The sequence below is a fragment of the Orussus abietinus genome, unplaced genomic scaffold (assembly GCF_000612105.2).
Source record: "Orussus abietinus isolate OABI.00-Male unplaced genomic scaffold, Oabi_2.0 scaffold34, whole genome shotgun sequence".
NCBI classification, from domain to species: Eukaryota; Metazoa; Arthropoda; class Insecta; order Hymenoptera; family Orussidae; genus Orussus; species Orussus abietinus.
This window is the reverse complement of record NW_019394290.1, coordinates 568,980-592,747: the sequence shown is the minus strand read 5'-3', so window position 1 is coordinate 592,747 and position 23,768 is coordinate 568,980. Positions and strand designations below refer to the sequence as shown.

The window sequence follows — 23,768 nt, the reverse complement described above, 5'->3', positions numbered from 1 at the left end:
GGCCCATTGCACTTGATGCACTTTTCGAAACGCTGGTGTCGATCGAGCGGTCGAGCTCTCCGCCTTCGCTTTGTCGGCGATTCGAGGGGTTCTCGAGGACGCCGAAGAGGTACGTCGGCGATCGCGAGTCCGAGTTAACTCCTAGTCACGGTAATCCTTATCGGGTTCGGGACTCCGCCTATCGTGGGGATTCCGAGGACACTAAGTCGGTATTTACAAGTTCCGGGTCCACGAGGAGTCGCTGGTCACCTAGGGGGGCTCGCGCCCCGATTTTCCACCTGCCATCGTGCCCCGGTTTCATCCCCGTCTGCCTCCGTGCAGCGTCTTGGACCCTCTGAGAATTGGTCGTTACCGAGGATCAGCCACGACCTCGAAGAAGGTGCCGAATAGGACCTTGAAGACGAGGTGGACGCCGGTCACGACGGGGACGACATCGCGGGCGGTGATTCGCGGTTTGGCAGTGGACGAGAGACCTGGACCTCTCGAAATCCGGATGTGGACGAGATATTTACAATGGCGGGACTCGTTGGTTCCTGACGAGCATCCGCCAACGACGCTCATGCCAACGACGGCCTCGAAGAGTGCAGCCTCGTCGACGACACCCGCGAGCCCTCCGCATAATGGTACCTGGAACAGAAAGAGGAAGCTCGTTACCATCGTTTTCGTCCCTGCTTCTTCCAGGGTCATGGCAGAGGAATATCGACATCGAGAGTCGTATCTTCAGGAATGTGGTCGTCTCGGACGAATTCAGGGGGGGCCAAGTGTATCAGGGTTTCGGTGGTCAGGGCCGCTACGCGGAGTAGCCCGCACCACCCGAAGGTAACGGGTGGACGTCTAACATATGAGCGGCTACCAGTGTTATTAATGCGCGCCAGCGCCCGGAATCGGACTCGGTTTCTTTACCCACGTGGACGCTACCGCGGGCCACCCGCGGGTCCCGCGGGATACCCAGGGGACGTAACACGACACTCGGGAACCCCCGGGTTAGAACGGACCCGCCTCGGCCCACCTATCACTGAAGGAGTTATGCTTTCCCGTCCGCCATGCGGCTAATTGATTCGCGTTTAGGACGGAACCCGTTGCTTCTAACCTGATCTTTTTGGGTTTCCAGTTTCCTCCCTGCCGCCGAGAGAACTTCCTCGGATACGGACCACCGGACGTAAGAGGACCACGCCAAGTATAGTCGTCCCTCTCGAGGAGCAAATCTCCCCAGGTGGGAATGGGACACGGTTCCGGGGTCGAGGCGATTATTAAGCGACCTGGGCCGATCCTTCGGCTTCCTAGACTCGGGTATGACTTACGCGAGGTCGGATCCCTACCAGGGATGAAAAATTGTGAAATCTCGAGACACGACCGGGCCAGGCACCCTGCCCGAATTCGGCGGTGTCGACCCGGAGAGGTCTCCCGCGGTCGGGTCCGAGCATTAGCGTCCCTCCATCCCGAGGATTATAAATCCTTAATACAGATCGGCACGCGATGCCGGGCTCGTTAGGGTGATGCATAGCCGCGGTCGGTGTCCCGGGGTGTACGGTAGCTCCGGCCTATCCCGTGTGCGCATATCTTAGCCCTGCACCGACGGGCCCATCGCACCTACACATCCCGGTCCCTGGTAATAATGAGAGATCGGAGATACGACTCGATATTAATTGTGCGCATCGAGTGTGCCGCCGCTGGCGGACGCGCCACACTCCGGGGCTACCGGCTTACCCCGATCCTTCGATGCGATACCCGACGTATGCGATGTGTATATATACGCGATGTAGGAACTGACCCGACTTCCCACACCCACTGGACCGCAGGCCATTCGCGATCGTCCCCTTCGTTTTGCGAGCCACTCGCTCCTCGACCGGGAATCCACTCGCCTCCACCGGGAGCAGGGAGCGGGCCGAACGGAGAGGCGACCTCGAAAATTCATTTTCGAAGGAGGGTAGAGATTTTGTAGAATTTCTCCTCGGATGCTGGGTACCGGGATTTGGACCGAGGAGTTAAGGGCGCGGTGCCCCTCGACGTGCAAACTAGGGAGGTCCCGTTTACGAGGAGCAAAGTCGCTAAACCTCGCCGCAGGAGTGGACGGATCCGGCGGACTTAATACGGTCTTTCTCTCCCCCGGGTCGTCCCATTTTCATCCCGCGTCGTCCCACCCTCGGGAGTCCAGGATCCCATTCCCTGGACCCGCTCCCGTGCGGTCGAGGGGACACTCCACCAGGAGCCACTTTGAAGATACGATCTCGAAACAAATTACGAGTCCTGCTACGCCTCGCTCTACCTCTTGCCCTCCCCTCCCCCTTCGGGCTTGGATTAAAATAATCGCGGCCCGTTAGCGGGAGGGCCGCGTTTTAAATGCTCGACTTTTCCCCCAGGAGGAACCCCTAGGTCTCGGCGATCGAGACGGGAGGACTCCTTCGGGGATGGGAGAGGATTCTCCCGATTTCGGGGAGGTGGTCTAGGAGCCTTCGAGGCACGTTGTCAGCTGAAACCGGGACAGGGCCAGGGGTACCTCCACCCCCCTAGGGACGAGGAAAGACGACCAAGTCGGATCCCCGTCCGGTCTATCCGGCTTACGTTAACACCTGGCCGCCATTGCGTTTTCCGCCCTCAATTTTATCATCCGCTTCCACGGGGGATTCCAATTTTCTTTTCACCTTCCTCCTCCCCTCCGCCGGCCTCGTCCACTTTTTCGCAGGCCGGGTGGAACTCAATCTGTGTCTCATCATGGATTATCAGGATTTCGCGAATGCGGGAGAAAAAAGGACGCCATCCGTCCACCCTCCTAGGGTGGAGGATCCGCCGAGCCGAATTCTCCAATGCCCGTCGACCTGACGTCTTCCTGCACGGCCTGGATTTATCCCGAAAAAATTCCGGATAAATCCGGGATTTTTTTCGACCGACTCCAGTTATTGCGCCCACGCCCTGTATGGCGATAATGGTTTCTCTCAAAGCTTTGATAAAATAATATTCTAATTCGTTCCGAATTAATCGGGGGCTTCCTAGGATTTCGGGGGGTATCGAAAGGCGCACTTTGGGGAATACTTGGATAAGCTCGGACACGTGCATCCTGCACTACTCCTGCGATCCCAGGACAATGCCACCGAAGACCAGCGATGTCAAAGAACTCCTAGGTCATCCCTTAATTGCACGAGTGCGGAACCTCGGTCACCCCCTGGTGGTCTCGTGACATTCGAATCTTCCATTTTCTCCCCCTCCGATTACTTTCATCGATGGCTTGAAAATTATCCTCGCTAAAAAGCGGCGAGATGAATGGAGGCGCTCGAGGAAAATACTTAAAGCGACGAGCTTAAGCTCCGACTTTCTGGTCATCGCGTTTAGTAATGAATGCGGCAAGCCTCGGATTTTTACGCGTTGAAAGACACCGGTGTCAACACCTTGCCGGTTCTGTCCCATCGTCAGCTTCCTTTCGTTAAGTGACCCACGTCTCGATTTAATCCTCTTACGCATCCTAAATCCAAGGAGAGGAAAATGGGCTCGTCGGCGAAATAGACATTTCCTCGAAAACGGGAAAATCTGAACGAGCGTTGGGAGAATGACAAATTTTCACGCATGGAGGGTAAAATAAGTGGAGTGGCTCTTTCCGGGGTATTAAAAAGTAATTAATAAGCGTCACGTAATCCCACCCTCCGTCACGTTTTTCCCTGTAATCCGCGTTATTATCCACCCCCCGTGCGGTAATTTGGGTTCGTTTAAAACACTTGCACTTTTCGAGTGTGACGAAAACAGCTGACGTGCCGCTGAAAGCCGGCGCCGACATGACGAGGGCTCGGCTCGGCCTTTAAAGGCACGTTCGGTAACTCGTAGATCGTTTTCGACGTAATCCTCTTACGGTGGGAGCAAAAAGGAAGGAGGAAAAAAGTGTCGCGGGCGGGTATCGATATGGAGTTCATAAGCAGTGCCGGCGGAAAAATAATAATCCTCGGAATAATTGGCGTAAGGAGCTTGCCGACCGGGGGAGGCCACATCAAAGGACCGCGCCCGGCGCTTTGCCCACCCCCGTAATTCGGTCGCCATTGGAGAGCCCGAATCGATTTCGACGATTAATTTTCAACCGCGAATTAATTACGTCGCCGCCAATCCCCGCTGTAACGGATGGACGCGAGAGCTGCTCTCCCTCGGTTTTTAAATAATTAAATAAAAAAAAAAAACAACAGTAACCCGCGATTTCGAAGACCGATCGATACGGTCGAGGAGTCGGTATCGATGATTAATTTGGAATCGCGCCTTAATCACGTCCGGGAGCTCGACGGGCAGCACCTCGGGGGATGCAACCCCCGGTTCGCGGACGGTACGGGGTAGGCGCGGACAAAACGAGAACGTCACCGCCACCCCCGGCCGGCACCCCTCTGGAGGAATAAAGAATAAAGGACCGGGGATTGGGGGCCGAGTGGGAGGATTGTCCAATGGGGAGCGGGACGTGATTGCGAGGAACGCCTGATGAGATGGCCAGAGAGAGCGAGAGGGGGAGGAGGGGCTCGCCCTCTCCTTCTCGCTCCCCGTTTCCTCCATCCGTCCCTCTCGCTCCCCGTCGACCCGGCCTGCAGTCTCCAAATTGAACCGCCCGGACACGGAGACGTAAAAAATGCAATCGGCTATTAGAGTAATGAAAATCCGGTCGTTGCGTCCCGAAGTCACTGGACCGAATGGGCGCCGTTACCGCCCGAGGGCGAATCGATTCCCCGGGTGGGATCGAGTGATCTACGCGGGTTAATCAGGGGGCGTGGGCGTTAATTTGCTCCTCGAAGAGCGGGGCACTTGGGGTAAGGTCGAGATTACCTCGGCCAAGAGTACGGCATCCTGGAGATGAGTCATTTTTTCTTTCGAACGCGTTTTAATCGCTTTTTAATCCCAGGCACTGGGGCTGGTCGCACCGTTTACGAGGTGGTAATCGACGGGATTAGGAACTGTGAAAGTCGCGCGTATGGTGTAACCAGCGCGGTAATTACGTCTAGGTAATTGCACTAATGGGGTGTCAGGGGAGTGAACGGAGGTTTCCGGCAGTTTTTCTTGGCGAATTCGGATTTTCTCCGAATCGGGGAGTGACCCTTCCAGGACGAGGGGTGGATTTCTCGCGGCAAGACGCGCGCCAGCTGCCGAGAGGGTTAGACTTGGCGCGAGGGGTAGCGACTTGAAACAAAGAGGTCGTCGTGGATTGGTCGATAGCTCTCGGGCGCCAATCGGGCGAGACCTCGGGCAGCGCCCCTCGAGCTTCTGGAGCCCGCTCCGAATCGCAGCGCCGGGCTCTCGGGGGTTGCTCACCCTCGGCCTCGACCTCCCGGGCGCCGGTCCGAGGACCCGGGAAGCCTCTCGCCGCGTCGCCAGGGTGACGCGGCGAGAGGGTTCGCGAAGGGTGGTCCATCGGACGCCTTGCCCGAAGACGTCGACGACTCGAGATCTCGAAATTTCGGATCATCCCCTCCGGGGATGCCGCACCCTCGGTCGAGACTTCGATCGATGCCTCGATCGCGACCCCGATTTCCCGCTCCTCCGAGCTCTCTCGACCTCGTTGCGTCGATCGTAAATCCATCCTGGCGGCTCCGGGAACATGGCGCCGGGATAACGTTTCAGCCTTCCCCGATAAAGAGCCTTTTCATTAGGGTCCCCCGGCCGCGGCGCTCGGCCACACCGTCGGCCAGGAACCGGCCGGCCATTGGACGAGGGACTTTATCGCGCGGCCCTGGCTCGCGCGTAACAACTAGCGCGAGCGAATGAGGCTGCGCCGCCGCTGCAGAGGTCGATCGTAAACGCGTCTCCTAGAGTCGCGCGCGCACTCGCCTACGAGCAGCCGAGTTGGAAGGAGCTTCGCGCTGTGGATCCTCGCTCCGCCTCTAGGAAGCTCGATTTTTCCAATTTTCGGATTTTTTGCATTTTTGCATTTTCGCATTTTCGCATTTTCGCATTTACGCATTTTCGCATTTTCGAATTTTCGCATTTACGCATTTTCGAATTCTCGATTTTCACTCGGGAGTACGGGCACCGCGTGCCTAGGGGAAACGAGAGAAACTTGCCGAAGATGCACCATGGGTATAGTCAATTTTAGGATATGGAAGAAATATAAATCTCAGCGCGGAGGCGGAGGGCGGGCGCCGTTTGGACCGCTCGAGTCGGGGGCCCCTCCACCCCGCGCTAATTACCCGGGGGTAATTATTTTTCCGGATAATAAAAGGGATACCGGCTCGACGAGACTCGCGGAATACGCGCAGCCATCCGGGGGAAATATTAATTTCTCGCCGCGGCGCGTCCCCGGGGTCCTTCGGGAGCCGAGGACGCGCCACGGCGGATTTTCACAGATCGCTGATTGCCAGTATCCCGACGCGTTAGCGCAGAACGATTCGCGATATACGCGCCTGCCTCTCGGGACTCGGCTCGCGAGTGCACTCGGCTGCGAGCGCGCCTGCGAGCCCGCCATTAATAACCGCGAATAATTGCAAACGCGGTTGCAGCCAGTGAGCTCCTATCGGGCCTCCGGGGACCGCCGAACCAATGGCGACTGTAGTCGCTTCAAGTGCCGTTCAATCCTCCCTCCCGAGGGAGCGGCGCGTCTCCTTTCTCCGTGTTTCCCCGGGACGATTCGGTGGACGACTCCTTATCGAATCGGACTTTTGCAGGACCGGAATTGGAGTCCCAAAAAATATCGTCGGTGCTGGGAGAGAATGGCGAAAGGACCCTGGACGTTTGGGACCTGGGTAGTTTGCAAAAAGAAATCCGAAAGCGCGGGGTGCGCCCGAATGTACGAGGGTGTACGGATATGTACCCGCGTACCCGGTGATGTATACGGGGGTATATAACGGGTGCCTGCGGTTCGTTACGAGGAGACAAATGAATTTTTATTATGTGAGCATTGGAGCCTATCGGCCCGTTCGCGGGGCGTCCGATTGGCACAATGGCGGCCCGGAAAGGGGTGAGGGAGGAGAAGCGAGCCGGCGGCGAGGCAGAGGGCCGCCCGGTAATTATTTTTACGAGGGTGAGGAATCTCTGCCGATGACAGCCGCGCGGCTGCGTCCTCGTCCGCTGCTGACGGAGACGCGAGCCGGCTACTGGGCGGCCGCCGAGACGACGTCGACGGAGCCCAGGAGAGACAAAGATCCCCGTCATCGGCAGCGTCTCCGCGGGCGGAAACGCGTGCGGCCCGTTCTTCGGTCCTCCCTCGCCGATTACGCGGCTCCGTCGACACCGAAGAGCCCTCCAGAGGGGGAGGGCGAGAGGGTTCCCCGTTTCCAGGATGCGCCGTCGTTTCCTCCGCGGTTACCTAACGGAGAGGACTCTCGCGGAAATCCCGAGTCTCGTCTCTTATCGAGTACTCTCCCCGGATTGCGGGGTGGAGAGAGAGAGTACGGGGATCGTCCGAGGCCAGGACTATAGCCAGGACTAAGGGAGGATTCGGCCGGCGGTGGACGATGACTCGCCGGGACGCGGCCGTTCAATTTCTGGCGTCAATTAAAAAGTGACGCGAACCGAGGAAAATCGGCACCTAATTAACGAAGCTGTCCGGCCATCTTAGGTTCTTACGTGTTATTCCGCGGCCGAGGTCGCCCCCCGTCAGAGGGAGGGCGTCCCTCCTCTTTCGGAGGCCGTCTCGACGAGCGGAAAACGAGCGATCGGCGATCGTTAAAAGACCTCTGCCGCGAGCGCGCGCCAGAGAGGATCGGATCGGTCCTCGAGAGGACTTCCTTTGGATATCTTATGGACCTCTTATAGCTCGTTACGAGCCGTGACTCGACGATTCCCCTCCCCCGGGGCCTCCTCCTCGGCGGGCCCCGAGGAGGCCCTCGACTCGGGCGCGATCTCCGCCATTAGCATCCTCCGAAAATTCACCTTAATTGCCAAACCTCGAATTACGACGGTCCCCCGTTTTATTCCTCTCTTTAATCGTATCCGCGCGTTTTCTCGCGACCCCTTTCCTCACCTGGTCCAGGAGACGACGGTCCCCGCCGCTAATTACCCGAAACAACCCATCGGTCCTCCGGCTATACCTCAGAAATTACAAGGCAGAGTGCCCGTCATCTCCGAGACGAGTTAATCTCCTCCGGGACTCTTGGGTGGGGTTGTTTCCGTGAATCAGCGGTATTCCCTGACCGAGGAAAATCGCCGTCTCGAATGCGCGTTAAGAGGTCCCTCGGAGGTGCCGGAGGTGCCTCGAGGCGAGTGGAGTCGTAGAAACGTTTCCTCGATTTTCTTTTTCTTTCTTTCGCAAGCCGGAGACGCGACCGGGACGCGGTCCCTCCCCGAGGTAGACCTTTTGCGAGCGGACCGTCTCGGAGACGCCTCGATGGCCGGCACACGTCTCGGTTTGGCGGATTAATTCCGACGGAGCGGCCGAAGTCAAACGAGGCACGGACCAATCACCGTCAATTTCATAGCTGTCATCCGCGGCAGCCCGGTACCGGTTGGGAGCCTTCGGGATTTCGTCTCAAGGCTGCCGAGACTCGGAACGCCCGGGATATACACCTATACGCGCGAGGGGTATGACCGGGCGCATTCCTTCCGTTCCACGGAACGGCCGCCCGATCGTTATCCTCCCTCGTATGAAATTATCCCGGGTGTCGTGACACCTACGTGTCGGATTCGCGGCCTTTCCTCCGACCCCTCGCCTCCAGCTTCCGAACGGTTCAGAAAGTATCGTCGACGGTTCCCGTTCGGGTACTCTCGGGATCGTCGACGATCGGGTCACCTCGAGCCGGAGATGGTTCTTCGAGAACCACCGACGACCGGAATTCCCCTCGATCTCGATCTCCCAAGGGTGCGGAAACGCACGATCGAGGCGAATTCTGGGTTACGGTCGATCAAGGAGAGGCGACTAGGCTAATGGCGGCGCTCCGGCTGCGGTGATTCCCCTACCGGGGCAAAGGAGACTTTTTGAGCTGGGTCCTACTTTGTGGGGACTCACCGTGTTGCGCGAAACGATCAAGAGGCCCGATCCTTCGCCGCTGGTGAGGCTCGACTCGGCATTGGCGAGATGCGCTCACGTAGGCCAGGACTCTTGAACGCGCACGTTGCCCGTCGCGTTCCAGTCCCTGCAACAGACACAGAGGCGCTTTCTGAGTCTCGACATGACACCCAGCCCCGGAACTACCCCACAGACCCGGAGGGAACGGCCCCGGTCGGGAAGGAATCCGGCGTCGAGAGCTCGGCTCGGCTCGGCGCGGCTCGAAAGAAAGGCCGAAGAGGAGAGAGGGGTCCCGCAGGAATGATGTCTCTATAATGCATCGCCACGTATCTTAATATCAGCGTTTCTCCGTGCGTTCGCGCGAGTCACGCGTGAAGTCGCATACATCAAGACGACCGGCCGCTCCTTTCCTCGGGTCACGGGGAGCGAGTCCGGCCGACTCGGCGCGGATTAATGGACCAGTTACACTTTGACTCGGCGACCTCGGTCTCTCTTTCCCTCTCTCTCTCTCTCTCTCTCCGGCTCGAATAGGCCGCCGCTGCGGACCGGGCCCTCCACTCGCGCCCGCCGAGAAGACGCGCGGCGGTCGTTCCCCGATTTTCCCGGCCGGCGTTTTCTCCAGATTCTCCCCTGGGGGAAAAACCCACCTGCGACTGCGGTCGCATTGGTAACGCGGCGTTACGTCGCTCCGACCGAGCGGACAAGGAATTACGAAACGGCCCGTTACGTCAATCGGCACCCGCTATCTTACGTCCGAGGTTCCCCGGTTACGTGAATTTAGAAACGAAGCCGGAAGGTGAGCCGCAACGCGCGGAGCCCCGGCTTCGCCCTCGGTCGGGGGGTTAAGCATCGCCGACTGCGGTTATGGTCTGGACGGGTGACCATGCTTTCTCGAGGCGGATCGGTGGGATCCTTTTCACGGGGTACGCGACACAAAGCGGCCCGCCGAGGACCAAAAACCCGGCCAGCGGTGGAAATGGATTTTCGCAAGTCTGACTCGGCGAAACGCGAGTTCTCCTTTCGAGGCGAGGCATATCTCCGGGGTTTACCTCGTCGATTTTCACGCGTCTGGATATTCCGGACGCGGAAACGCGAGGGAGGTGTGTAGGCGTCCAAGATGGGGAAAGGATCGGGGAGGCGCGAGAGCAAAAGCGAGCGTCGCGACGCTATTACACGGTTCATTAGGAGGCTCGCCCGCGGGGAAAACGCGCCGGAGACGCGCCCTGGACTGCCGGGAGGAGGCCCCGCCGTCGCGGATCGGCCGCAGCCAACCAAACACCGACCGCCCAGCCAGACCCTTACCCGCCCTAGGTGCACCTATGTGCAGCCACCGGCTAATGAGCGCTACTTCGATCACCGAACTAATGGGGAACCGGCGCCCCCTAATTACGACCCAGCTCGTCCTCGCGCGGTATAAGCCTCTCCCCGGTTCCGATTTTCGAGTCGCTCCGCCTTGCGATCGCTTTTGCGAATCCGGGCATTCGAGGATATCCCTGCGACTCCGCGGAACGTATTCCGCCACTGATTGCAAAGTGCGACTCGCTGCGAGTGAAATGGCTCCTTTCCTCCGTTACTTCGAGGACCGATAAAGGACTCGATTTTCACAAGCGGATCTCTGGTGGAGGGACGACGGGATGCGGCGTCCACCCCCGTGCCCGTCTCGCGGGATGCAAAATTCCGAGCTCGGCCTGGCCGCAGTTTTTATGAATTCCGGGCCGACGGGACTTCCGGGACGCGGATCTCGTCTCCGAACCCTCCGCACCCGCCGCAGTGGAGACGGACTTCCGTTTCCTGCGCGTGATTTGTCCCGCTCCGGGCCGCTCAGAAATACTGCATTCACGGGTATCGCTTCCCGGGGCGCGTCCACGGGATCGCGGCGGGAATTTTCGTTGCCCTCGCACGAGCGAGTCGGAAGAACCCACGGGGCCGAAATTTAATCGGCGAACCAAGTTGCGTCGGATGGCGGGTTCCTCGTCGCTGGGGACGCGGCATAGGGTGCTCTCCAGGTCCACGACCCAACCCCGCTTCGATCTCCTTCGGCGATCATTAGCGGGCGATTCGTCGGCGATTAAAGCCCAGTGGAGCCGGAGAGTAGTTTCGCTCCCAGGATGGGCCGGGGGAAGGGACTCCGGGTGCAGCTCTCAAATATTTACCACCGGCGGGCAAACAGCGCGGCCGCCATTGTTCCGCGGCGCTACTACGTGTAAATTTGATCTTCCGCCGAGGTGAGCCCCGATACAGAGCCAGGACTCGCGCGAGACGTCCTGGAGCCCGAAAACCGGGACCGAGGGTTCCAGGGATTCCGCAGTCTCCGTGAATTTTGGTCCCCGGTCCAGGACGTTCAACCGTCCCGTCCAGAATTTGGGATTCCGTCGGTGTTCCTTGGGGGGACTCTCGGAGGAAAGGGTTCGGGGTCGATGACGAAGAGGGGACCTGGCAGGTCCGGCGCCGCAGGTCCAGGTCCAGGTGTCCGGGATCTTGATCGGCCGACAAAGGGATCGAAGGTATAGGATAGGCGTTAAGCGGCGCCGCAGTCCAGTCATGCACCTCGAGGAGGGACTAGAAGAGGGCCGAGGATTTTGGAGGAAGAGGAGGGAGAAGGCGAGAGATGAAGATGTCACCGCGGTGAACCACGGCCGCGACCTCGGGCCGAGTCAGCGGATTCCTTCTCGTCGCCTCTTCGGTCTCTTCTACCCCTTCCTCCCCCGAGGAGCGAGCCGACTTCTCGAAGAGAGCCCACAACCCCGGGGGAATCCACCTCCTTCTAATGAATCCATCGTAAATCGGCAGGTCGAGTCGAAGTCCCTCTTCGGGGTCGTCTTCGGGGTTTTTTAACCCGAAGAATGATTATTTCCCCGCTTAATTGATCCGTGTTAGGGAAAGCTTCGGGTTTGGGCAGGGTCTCCGGGCCTCGAGGAATCTCGTCGGCCAGGTTGTGTCAGCCCTGCTCTTCGGGAACGCTAATGGCTCCACTTAACGTCTCAAGCACGGCCAGGGTTGCGAGAGCGGGGCCTCGCGGTCCACTCGCTCTCCATCATCGTCTACGGAGCCGAGTTAATAATCGGCAATATTTATTCCGAATTGGTCATGGCTCGGTTCGGGGGAGAATGACGAGGTGGCGGGGGCGGGGAGGCCCGGAATGACGTCGCGTTAAACGCCCGTTCTCGGCTCGAGAACGAGCGGGCCGACGAAACGACGACGGATCGGAGGAACGACCAATGGACGGCCGCCATTGTACCGAGATTAATGTCGCGGTTGGCCGGCAATCGTCGCCCGACGTGGGTGTAAGGTTCCCCGAAGAAAGACCGGACATTCTTGTCCATCACCCCGATGGGACGGGGGATCCAATCAAGGCGAGCGAGCGAACGTTGTTTTTCGGAAGTGGTGCTTGGCGCGAAACTCATGCCGGAGAACGCGCTTCGGCCTCGATTTTGGATCATCCGTCTCTTCGATGATTTTCCGAGTCGCCGCGACCGAAGGTCCCCATCTTGGAAATTCCCGACAGGGTGATCGATGTCCCCCCGACGATCGGCGTCGGAAATTTCGACGACACCGAACGGGCCAGGGTCCGATCAGCGACCTCCGCGAGGAGTAAAATCGGCTTCCCCCGCGGCGACACCCGGAGCGCCCAATTTGCACTTTTCAAGGTAATCCGACGTGAGTTTCGGTGCTTTGCCTAAATTTACCGGGGGTGGCGGCCCCCGGGGTCAGGTTTTCGGGCCCTAGGACCCGGGGAACGAGGATGCCTTCGTGGAAGGCTGCCCGCCGACTTCGGGTTTTGTCAAATCGCCGCATCGACGGGTTAACATTACCGGGAGATTGATGTCGCGGTCGCCGGGCAATCGTCGCCTAACCTGGGTATAAAGTACCTCGGGAAGGGTGGGACATACTTGTCCATCAACCTCGCGTCGACGGGAGGGAGTCGCGTCGAAAGTCCAGTCCGATGAACGTACATGTCGCGAGACGCCCATGGAAAAAATCGATTCCCTGGAAACCGACCTCGACCACTGGTCGAACTTTTCAGAACGCGGTCTCCGAGCTTCTTTCACGGAGTTTGTCTCGACTGTTCTCGCCCGTTTCGAGTGGCTCCCGTCATCCCGGAAGTGGAGGAGACTCGGTTAGGAAGTCGAGGCGGTCCACCGGGTGAAATTTCGGAACACCCGGTACGCAGACAGCGCAAGGCCCCGGACCGTAAAGGACCCGGCACGTTGGGGTAGGAGCGAGGACCTGTCACATTACGGAGTAGAATTTATGTCCGATGCCCAGCGGCGTGACAAGTTGCCTCTGATGAACGGCCCCACCGCGAACTCTTGGCCCTGCTACGTCGCGAAGTAGGGGCGAAAGGAGAGAGCCCGAGAGAGACGCCCGAAGAAGGCGAGAATACGCGGAGAGAGAGGGAACTGGGCGACGACCGGGAGGAAGAAGAGGACGGAACGACCCTGCTCCGATTGGGCCTCGGACCGAAAACCCTCGAATCGACCCTGGATCGAGTACCGCTCCTTCGGGACGCGGACGCCGACCGTCGTCGTCGCATCGAAGATCACCAACGGCGAGACCTTGCAAACTTGTCCAAAGGCGACGGAGATGGATTTTCAAGGATACGGGATTTTTGGGGGATATTTCTTGACTCGAAAGTGCTCTGCCATTTTTCCGGAGTCCAGGTCCAGGTGCGAGGCGGACCCTTTTCGAGCAACCCCCGGGGGTGGATTCCGGTATTTTACGATCCCCCCTGGGCTCCCGTCGTAAAGGAGCTCGCGGGGGTAGATTCGACCCTGAGGTTAACGTTGACTTTCCGGATCCGCGAGGGCACGTAAAACGCGCCGCTCGGCGGGAATCGTGAATCGGAACCGAGCTCGTAAGTCTCGGAGTAACTCGAGCGCCGAAGAGCGCGAAGGGGGAGGGCCTCTTCGTCTCCAAACTCGAGGAGTCCTCCAGGCGAGTGGAGTTTCGAGAAGAGAAATAATCGGCGAGAGGGGTCTCTCGAGGCAAAGCGGAGAGATCGATTCGTCTTGGGCCCGGTGGAACGGTGGGATTATTTCCTGCGAGCCCGGGATGACTCGGGCCCGGGAACGGGGCGCAGGCGAGGCCGGTCCTCGCAGGCCCCGTGGGTTTTAAAAATCCCATATGATTTTAACGCCCCTCGCGAGAAGTCATAGCTCGCGCTAACGCCGCCGGCTAACACGGCGCGAGGTGATAAACACGCCAAGTTACGATTTCTCGGAGTCGCCGCGTCGTACGTAATACCAAGCGCGACAGCCTTTCGGACCCGAGTCGTACCGAAACAATGGATCCTTTTAGAGAAACCTCCAGGATTTTCAGACGGATCGCCGTCCCTCTTCCTTGCCTCTCTCTCGCGGATCGCCCGAATTTCTTTCGACATCCCGATCGAGCTCGAACTCACCCCCACCCGAATCGTCGCCCGGCGCCCCGCCTGGAGCCTTTCTAACCTATAAAAATCACCGGACGCCACCTCGCCCGGTTTATGACCAGGTCGATATTAAACGCGTTTGCGTTCGCTGCAGGCGTGCGAGTCGTAATCTCGAAGGTATCTCCGACCGTCCGAAGTTCCCTCGAGGATTGTCGACATTTTCGTCAATGGCTCTCGTTTTCGATTCTCTTCGGGGAGGTGCACGATTCGCGGAGATTCGCGGCTCGCGGTGTCCTTGCTCCTCCTCGTCATCGCATTCCGCGATCCCGGCCAGGAGGTCTCGATCTCCCGTTACCGTCTCCTTCTCGGAAACCCGGATTTCGCAAATGTCGCCGGGCGTTGCGCCTCTCTCGGGCACTCGTGTAGACCCGCTCGTGTTACGGCAAACACGGTGTCGAGTGACGCGTGTAACGTGTGTCCCGACACGAGCACGGGCTTGCATTCTGGAAAGCCTCGTGCTTGCTCGGGCCTTTCGTCAACCCGGAGCGAGGCCTCTTCCGGTCGGCGTATTGCAATATCGAGCGCGATTCCCGCGTCCGATTCTTCCCCGACTCCTTTCCCCCGTTCCGGAATATTCCCGGCCGCTTCCCTCTTATCGGCGCTCCGGTTCCGCCGCGTCCATATCTTCGCGGGGTCCATTCACGGGACAACGAGAGGCAAAGTTTATTGGACGCGGTCGTATCGACACACTCGGCGTTTGTCTGCCGGACGGGACGTTCGGTTCTTATCGCGCCTCTATGGACCGCTGGGGAATCCCTGGCCCCGCTGATACCGCGAGAAGCCTCGGTCCATCGGACGCCATTTCTATGGCTTTTGCACCTTTATCGAGGAGCGACCAGAAATCGGGATTTAACCCTTTCGCTCCTCACGCCGGATATATCCGGCATGCCTGATGTGACCCACGTGGACGCGCAATGTGTGCACTTCGTGCATGCCGGATATATCCGGCGATGTGACCCACGTGGACGCGCAATGTGTACACTTTCGGCGCGGGGTCCAGTTCGGTGGCGGCGCTAAAGGGCTAAATATCGACGGGTGGGTACTTCGAGTCCTGGAACCGGCATCCGGTGGCGTCGTCCTGACTCGAGGAAGCGGCCAGGACGCGACGTTTCGCGGTATTAGCGACAATTAGTCGGGTCGTCGCCGGTTGGTAGGCGTGGCAGGGTCTGTCGTCGCGTTGGCAAGCCAGGACCGACGTATATCCGGCCGAAGGACCTGCGCCCGAGTCCTGGCGTGCCGCTCGTAAAATAGCCGACCCGGGGTGGACACTTTTATGGTGGCAGCTTTGTCTAGCGGTGCCGGGGCTCGGGGTTACGGCCGACCCTGCGGAGGATTCCTGCGAGGAACGCCAGGAAGGACCCTCTTCCTCCGGCAGGAGCCCAGCAGGAGTTTCGCCAGGACGCGCCGGTCCCGTTTTTGGCCCTCGCAAAATCCAACCGAGAAGGGGCCCGAAAACGAAAACATCCTCGACCCCTGGCGCTGGACTACTTCGACGTCAGGAAACTCGGTAGAGTCTCGCGCCAAGCGCGACATTTAGCGGGCATGTCTAACCTGGGGCGAGATCCAATGGAAATGTCGAACGGTTAGGCGACATCGGAGAGAAAAGTGGTTTGGCATTTCGCGGACCGGCATTTTTATGGTGGAACCTGCCGGTCCCGATTTTCGGGTTTGACCGACGGCTCGACAGGTCCTGGAGGACTCGGCGAGTGGCTCTGGATATCCCGAGATGAAGTTCCCCGGATGGGAATCTGGAAAGACGGATTCCGGGGGTCGCCCCCCTGCGGCGCTTGGTCGGGCGGACTTCAAAGTGTCGGAGACTCGACGCCGATACAGGTCCCTGATCACTACCGACAGATTAGGCGCTGTTCCCTTCGTTTCTCGAAATTCGCCCGTGCCGAGAGACTGGTCCTTTTATCCCCGGTTTTACATCCGGCAACAACGACGCCCCTCTTCCTCGGGCCCTCGTAATCCTTCTCGCCGTTCCCGTCCCCGGAGAGAATCTTGAAAACGCGAGTCCTCCCCTGAAAGCGAAAACCTGACTTACGAGTATCTCGAGAGAAGCGCTACTTTCGGTCCCTGCAAACTTCGGCCCGGAGTAATGGTTTAATTTGTTGCTCTAAGCGCATTACGGCATTAGATTATAAATTGGGTTTAATGAGGGCCAATGAAACGCTCCCAGAATTGCAGTCCGAGTTCGCCTGCGTATCATTTGGCGACCGGACATCGCCAATATCAATTGATTGCACTCCTCGAAAGGGGCTTTGCATAACGCGATAAACTCCCGATATGACCTCTTAGGCGGAATTCATATATATATTTTATTTTTCTTTTTCGCGGACGATCGAGCGTCGGGTTTATTTCCTATCTTCGGGAGGGGTCGAAAACTTTTCGTCGATTTTAGTTTCTGGCAGTATTCCTCCCCGAAGACGGCGAGTTCTCGGAGTAGGTCGAGTCGCTACCTGTTTCGAGGTGGCAAAAGGTGGGAAGAGGTTCCCGAGTTGGTCCGATTCCCTCGGAAGCGCCCTCCACCTTTGCGGGGCAACCTTCGCGTCTACAGGTGGTCACTAAGCCGATTAGACGCAGGTTCGGCGATTTGTTAGCGAAACTTAACCCTCGTTTCACGCCGGGAAGAACACGACGTGCCCCTGGGAATCCGCCTGCGCACCCGGAGGACGCCTCCAACTGGTAAAGGTCCTTTTGTGACAATTTCCCATTATTTCACCGCGATATATTCCACGGATAATGAGGTGTAGAGAAATGCGCGATAAAACATAAGACGCGAGGTCGACGTTCGTTTTGGGGATTTTATTCTGTCGGAATGCGACTCTCGCAATTTTCGAGATGCTCCTCGGCGTGGACGGGTCTCGATCTCGCCAACTTCCGGTCGGAAGTCCGCGAGCGGTCGGCGAGCAGAAATTGATAAATTGCCAGTTCCGGGGGCGTTTCGGCCGTAATTTCCTGCCGCGATATCGGCCATCCTCCGTGGAAGAGGGGCCCGAGAGGTGAGAGAGAGGACACCGTGGACGGGATATGGGTTGGGTCGGGACACCAAGGGAGTGGAAGCGAGCGCGGATCGGAAATTGGCCCGATGACATTGATTGAAGCGTTTACCGACCGTGGGCGACAATGCCGCGAATTAATCGCTCACGGTGGACGAGGCGACATTCGGAGGGCTCCCAAGATGGAGACGTTCCCTTTCCGGTTTTCTTGGCGGTTCAGCAAAATTTAGGAATAAATCTCTTGTCTGGAAACCCGATGGCATCCTTTGATTTCTTGTGATAAACAACGAAGCGATTCGGTGACAAGCGACGTTCGGCCTTAAAATTGAGACAATGTTCGGTGATCTCAGACGATTTCCAACTGATTTCCACATGATTTTGGGCGTTAAGATCAATGATGGGAATGAGGGAATGCTCGCTCGGATGGCCCCGATAGCTCTAATAATACTCGCGTTATCGATGGTACCGCCGCTACCAGGGGCGCTACCAACGCATCGAACGACGCCATTGCCGGTCCGAGGTCGAACCGCGGACTGGCCGGGCACCGATTTATTGGCGAGTTAAAGAGAAGCCGGACCCCCGACATAACTCAACGTCCGGCTGGATGTTGACTGAGCGTGCGGACTAAACTTGTCCGAGACCGGCGGGTACTCTCTTCTACGCCAATCAAGGTGCATTCACGGCCGGCTAAGTGGCCAGCCTTAATTAAACGTCCGACTGCCGGTTTCGCCGATTCCGTCCATTTCGGGCGCGGGATCAGGACCATGAAAATCGGCGCCTCCACCACCGGCCCGAGTAATCCGCCGTGTCATTCGATTACGGGCCGATAATAAAATCGCATCACGAGCCAATAAAATATTTATGGAATCGTTTACGGCGCGTGCGGGACCCGCCGGCACACCCCTGTTCCCCAGTGGTTACACCCTGTTTACCCTCTACAAACCCCTGGGGCCCTGCAGCCCCGACATTCGCGAGCGAGTTCTCGCCTTTCGCTGGTTTCAGCTCGTGATTTCATTCGAACCCTCGAATTCAATTAATTCCCGCTCTTCGGGGTGGTTTCGAGAAGGGAAGAGGTCGCAACGGGGAAAAAAGGTCCATCTTTTAGGAGAAAAAAAATTAGAGAACCAGGGGGTGGTCCAGGTGCTCGTCGGAGATCGGCACGAGGCGATCCGAAATCGTCCGGTTGATCGGGCAAAGATAAGCAGGACCTCCGAGGACCTCCCGGTCCATTAGGAGGTTAACGCCTCTATTAGTCTCAATAATGCCTTTCGCGTTTCTTTTTGGAAACGCATCCCTTGAATTTTCCTCTCCAAACTCTCCTCTCTTCTCCACCTGTCGCGGTCCTAGCCTTGGTATTTCGCGCTCGACCCTAGATCGTTATACGACCGTCCATAAATGCACGCGTCTCGAAGACGAACGTTCTTGGAAGAATAAACTCCGACTTATGCAAATCTCCCGGCGAGAAATCCGAGAAAGACGGGGAATAGGGGGAGAGGGAGAGAGAAAGAGAGCGATCGGGGCGATTCGGAGAACCGATCGCGCCGAATGCACTTCGGCGGGAACCTGTCCGCGTCCTATCTATTTTCATGAATAAAACCGGGGAAAATAAAGTACTCGGTTTTTTAATGAAAAAAAAAAAGGTGGAGAAGAGGTTCCAGGGAAGGCGAGGATTTTTAAGGGGAGTTTGAAATTTTCAACTTCCATCCCTTTTTCATGCAGATACGTATTAAACGCGAACAGGCGGAGGTCTCGAGTGGTTGTTTTGCTTATCCGAGACAAATTTGCTGTCTTGTAAGCGACACCGAAGGGTCGTTTGACAAACTGGAGGGCTCGAGGGAGGGCGGCGCCGTGTACGCAGTCGGACACGTCGGACGTGTGTCCGTGCACATGGTCCCCCGTCACTCTCCCTCTCTCTCTCTCTCCGAACCCTCATAAAACTCGAGCAACTTTTTTCACGGCTTTCCCCGACGATTCGGAAAAATACGGGGAAGCTACCCTCTCCTCGTTTATTCCCGCGTTTGTTCCTCGAGGGCAGGAAATCGCGGGATTTCTTTTACACCCCGAAGGAAGTCGGAGGGACTTTTCGAGGTCTCTCTTCGGGGTGTGCATCGAGCTAATTGAATCCCCGCTAGAATCGGGGTAAGGAGCGTTGACTCGTAATTCTCCTTCCCCTGGCGATCATTAGGGTCGTAATGTCCGATCAGCCCCATCTTCTGGTCACACCCTCGGCCCTAGTTCATCCTGCACGTCCAGAGATCTCCTCCTCTTCCTGCCTCGATGGCCGAGCTAACGTTCCCGCTAATGTAGCGGGACCCCCAACCCTCGGACGTCGGGACGCGTTAACGTCATCCCTAATGTACGTCGTGGAAACGCGAAGTCCTTACGTCTTTCGACGGTGCGTGCGGCACGCGAGTCTCCTTCGACGCCTTCTGTGGACTATTTCCAGTTTCCACCTCCACCCACCTCCGCTTCCGGGAGTGCACCTCGACTCTGCGGAAAAATCATTCCCGCGAGATTTTTCCAAATTCAATTTCATCCGGTGGTCGATCAAATTTATTCCACGTAATGTTTCCGGAAAATCACGAAACCTCGATTTTGCGGAAAAATAATTCCTCCGCATTTATCGTTATTAGAATTTTTTTTCGAAATTTCCTTCCACTAGATACCGAGGTAGAGGAGGTTAAATTTATTTTTCACGAGGTCGGTAGGTGGCTTCGATACGCGTTTCGTAATTTCTTTTTTTTTTTTTTTTCCGGAAATGGTCGGCCCCACCCAAACGGGCACACCGTGTCCCAATAACGGAGTGGAAATCCGCGGGAATCGGAACGCGGAGGTAGGGGGGCTTGAACGGAAGTAAATCCTCGTAGAATTTCCGGGGCCGATCTCCCGGCGTCACGCACCACGTGGAGGCAAGATCTGATAGCGGCATTAATTGCAGAGAAAAGTGGTGCACGCGAGGAGGCGACGGAAAGCGTCGAACGATTTCGGCGTCCGACGTCGGAGCGGCGCGTAATGCACCGCGTAATTAAAAGCATCCCCGCGCAGTCTCGAGTGCTTTCGGGGAAACTCCCGGGAAAACGTCCCTTATTAATTTTCATGCCCGATGGGACGCGTCTCGGAGGGTGCTCCGATGCTCCCGCGATGAGGTATCAAGTATCGGCAAGCATCGGGGACGACGGGGGGAATTAAACGCCGCGGACCCTCGGTTTTTATTTTTGAGCCTCCACCCTTTACCACCTTCCGGTGCGGTTGCGCGGAAGAACGACGTTTCGGATGCGTTTCCGCGACGGGACGAAGCCACGATAGCCTTCGAGTGGGCCCTCGATCGGGGAAAAACGTCAAATAAAAATTCGTCTCGAAAGCGGAGGGCCGAGAAAATTGCGCGGCAATTTTTAATAACTCAGGGAGGGAGCAAAGAGGGCGTAAAAAATTAACAGGGATCGTGTCTATGCAGGCGGAGGCGGTACACCTGTATCGGCTCGTCGATACGCGGTACCGGTTAGGCTAGCACCGTGTTCCAGGTGCTACCGCAGGTAACGACCTAATTAAGATCCCGTGTTAACGAGTTACCTCGGCGGATTCCCTCGGGATTAACGCGAGAGACCCCGCAGGAGACTGTCGCGAATTAACGGCCCGTTTCCACCCCGGATCGTCGGGGTGCAGGATCCGCACGTGGTGGGTGACATCTACATCTCGCCTCCCCCGCGCTTACGAAACCGTAACGAGAACCTGTTAAACTAACGAACCCTCCACGAGGTCCCGACACCTGGTGACCCGGTCGCCTCTTCAGGGCCAGACGAGGATCCTCTCTCTCTCCGAGCTCAAAACGGATAAACGACGCCCGATTCCGCTAGACTTCCCATTTCCGATCGGGTCGCTCTTCGATGCTTTTTCCGGATTTTCCTCTCCCCTTTTCCTATACTCACCAGGCTCGCACGGATTCCGAGTAGCAGCCCGTCTCCGGGTTCAGCATCTTGCGCTCGCTGTCCGACCTGCAATCAGACGAAACTCGACGTCAGGATGGTCCTTAGATTTTAATTATTTCAATTATCCCGATCGTCTCAATTATAACGATTTAATCCTTCTTTACCGAGCAGAATTTCTTTTAAAGAGCTCCGGCATCGAGGGTGCCACCCTTGGTGTCGTGGTATTCACCAGGAGAGTTCGAGCGACGAGGAGTCGAAGGGAAATTTCTCGAGGTATCGAAATCCCATGCTATTCCATTTACCCCGAAATTTGGGGGCGCCGAGGGGTGGCCGTAGGTGGTTACAGGGCGCATTATCGGTCGCGATTACGAGCGACGTTAACGAGGCACGGGGAACCCCGTGAGAACCCCATCTGTCGGCGCTCGCAGGCTCGGGGGTGTCTAACGTGCAGGGGTGGAAATCACTGTCCGCAGACGTAACGCATTCATGCGTGCCGGTCGCGTGAGTCGACGTGTGGGAATGCCTTTGTGTGGCCGCCGTTAATTTGCGGGGTGGCGGCGAGATGTGATTCTCGACGGCCACGTCGACCGGCGACGGTTTTCGCATTCCTACGGGGCCGGAAATTCAGGCCGGAAGGATTCCAGGACCTCGGGGACGTCCTTTTCGAGGAGCGATCGAATCCGCGCGAGAAATTCATTTTCCCTGGGGAACGGATGACGGGTTTTCGGTATCTGCCATTTTTCCGCACCCCCGGTACGCATTCCCAGATGCGCCGCTCGGTCGATCGTTCGTCGGAATGCTGGGGAAAAAAATTCATCCGGGGGTGGGGAATTTTGGGAGCCGGAACGGGAGTTTCGAAGGGGTCGCCAGGGGGAGAGGAAAGCGAAGGTTGGGGGTGCGGAATTTTTTGCCGCTTTAAATCCGCGCGTTTGCATTTTTCGAGGCATTTGCGAAACCGAGTCGGGCGATCGTCGATACTCGACAATCGATGTCCGGGGACGGCGGGGGGAGGGGGTGCGACCACCGGGGGATGTCTCTCGCTCACCTTTCCCGGATCATTTGTCAAGGTGACAGGGTAATCTTACCCAACGGTGGCGATGCCGCCCCCGATGGGAAACGCCGAGCGGCCCGACGTCGCCGTTGACGTCGCCGTCGAGGCCCGCGAGGGGCGGGAAATAGGGGTCGAAAAAGTTGGCGGCTAATGAGGGAGGCGTCCACCGTGATTTCGAGTACACGCAGCCGCGTCCCAACGTGTAATTCCGACCGCGGAACACAACCGCCCAAGTACCGTGTCCCTCGGGATAATTATGGTGTTTAGCGGGGACAACCCCGGCTCTCGGTTCCCATACTCGCCGAGGCGCGAACCCGGGGCCCCGCGAGCCTACGGGGTGCGCGCTTCCCTGCGACCTCCAGGGGCGTCGCGGCCGATCGATTCCCGGGGACCTTCATTTTTGGAAAGCCCGAAAGTATCTCCCGATGAGGTAAAAAAAAAAAAGTGAAATATGAAGAAGCGTCCTCCGCCCCCTCCGTCACGAGGCAATTAATGATCCGTCCGTCTCTCGTCTTCTCGAAACGCCGACTCGCCCCTAATGGTCGTTAAGGACGCGAGCGCGGACCTCGCGAGGATCGGCCAATCGGGACGCGGGATCGTCGGCGGAGACCAAAGGCCGCTGCGGAGGCAATCGGTGCGGCCACCGAGGGAGAGGTTCCGCGCCCTTCCGGTTCCGGTGTTCCGGTAGGCTTGCCTCCGCGGCGGGCCCGACTTCCGCCTCGGGTGGATACACGCTCAGCCGAGCGCCGGGACGCTCGCACGATCCCCGGCGTCGAAAACGGAATCGGGTTTCCGAGTCGGCGGGGACTTCCGGCCGCCGTCCTTGCCGTCGCGGAAAGTCGCACGGGAGGCCGCGGGGGCGGAACCGTCTCCGATAGGAGCAACCGTTTCCTCGTCTTTCGCGATTCGGGGACCGAGGTCTCCGGCGGATCGGACGCGCGTTTCTGGGCTCGGCCGCCGGAAGAAAGGAGGCGGCCAACGGAAGGGGAAGTGGAAGTGGAAGCAATAACGACGCAACGCGGCGACGCTTATCGAGATATCGCCGGCGCGGCATTTCCGCAATTTGCACAATGTCCGCGGGGCGGCGAAGCGAGCCAGGCCGGAGGGGGCGGTCCCTGGTCGAGTTGCGGATCCTCGACGGCCGGGAAGTCGGAATTCGTTGTCGGGTGCGGATCGCGTCGCGTAGTCGTCGGGACGGTCGCGGCCTGTCCGCGGGGGCACCGCGGAGAGCCGTCACACCTGGCCCGGCGGCGCAGCTGCGGCTGCGCCCCCTGACGGCGCGTCAGGGGATGAAAAGAGGAGCGACGGGGCGAGGGGCGCGGCGGAGGGGTGCAATGGATGTCGAGATTTTCAGTTACGCCATTCCGGGAGCCTCCCTATACGGCGAGCAACGATTCCGGGAGCCGGCCTTGCCCTGGTGCCCGTTTACCGAGAAACCGCCGTTCCTTGTTCCGCGCGCCTTTCCTAT

The 23,768-nt window shown here is 58.1% G+C and overlaps 1 protein-coding gene across 1 annotated transcript in view; it reads right to left on the bottom strand.

The window, feature by feature from the left end:
- Positions 1-484: 484 nt before the first annotated feature.
- LOC105696306 (transcription factor Sox-2) overlaps positions 485-23,768 on the bottom strand; it is a 48,401-nt gene continuing 25,117 nt past the window's right edge. Inside the window, exons 2-3 of the mRNA XM_012418685.1 lie at positions 21,250-21,315; positions 485-627 (exon numbers count right to left, since the gene is read on the bottom strand). Coding sequence (XP_012274108.1) covers positions 558-627; positions 21,250-21,315 — 136 coding nt within the window. The 3' untranslated portion in view covers positions 485-557. The remainder of the gene's footprint in view (positions 628-21,249; positions 21,316-23,768) is intronic.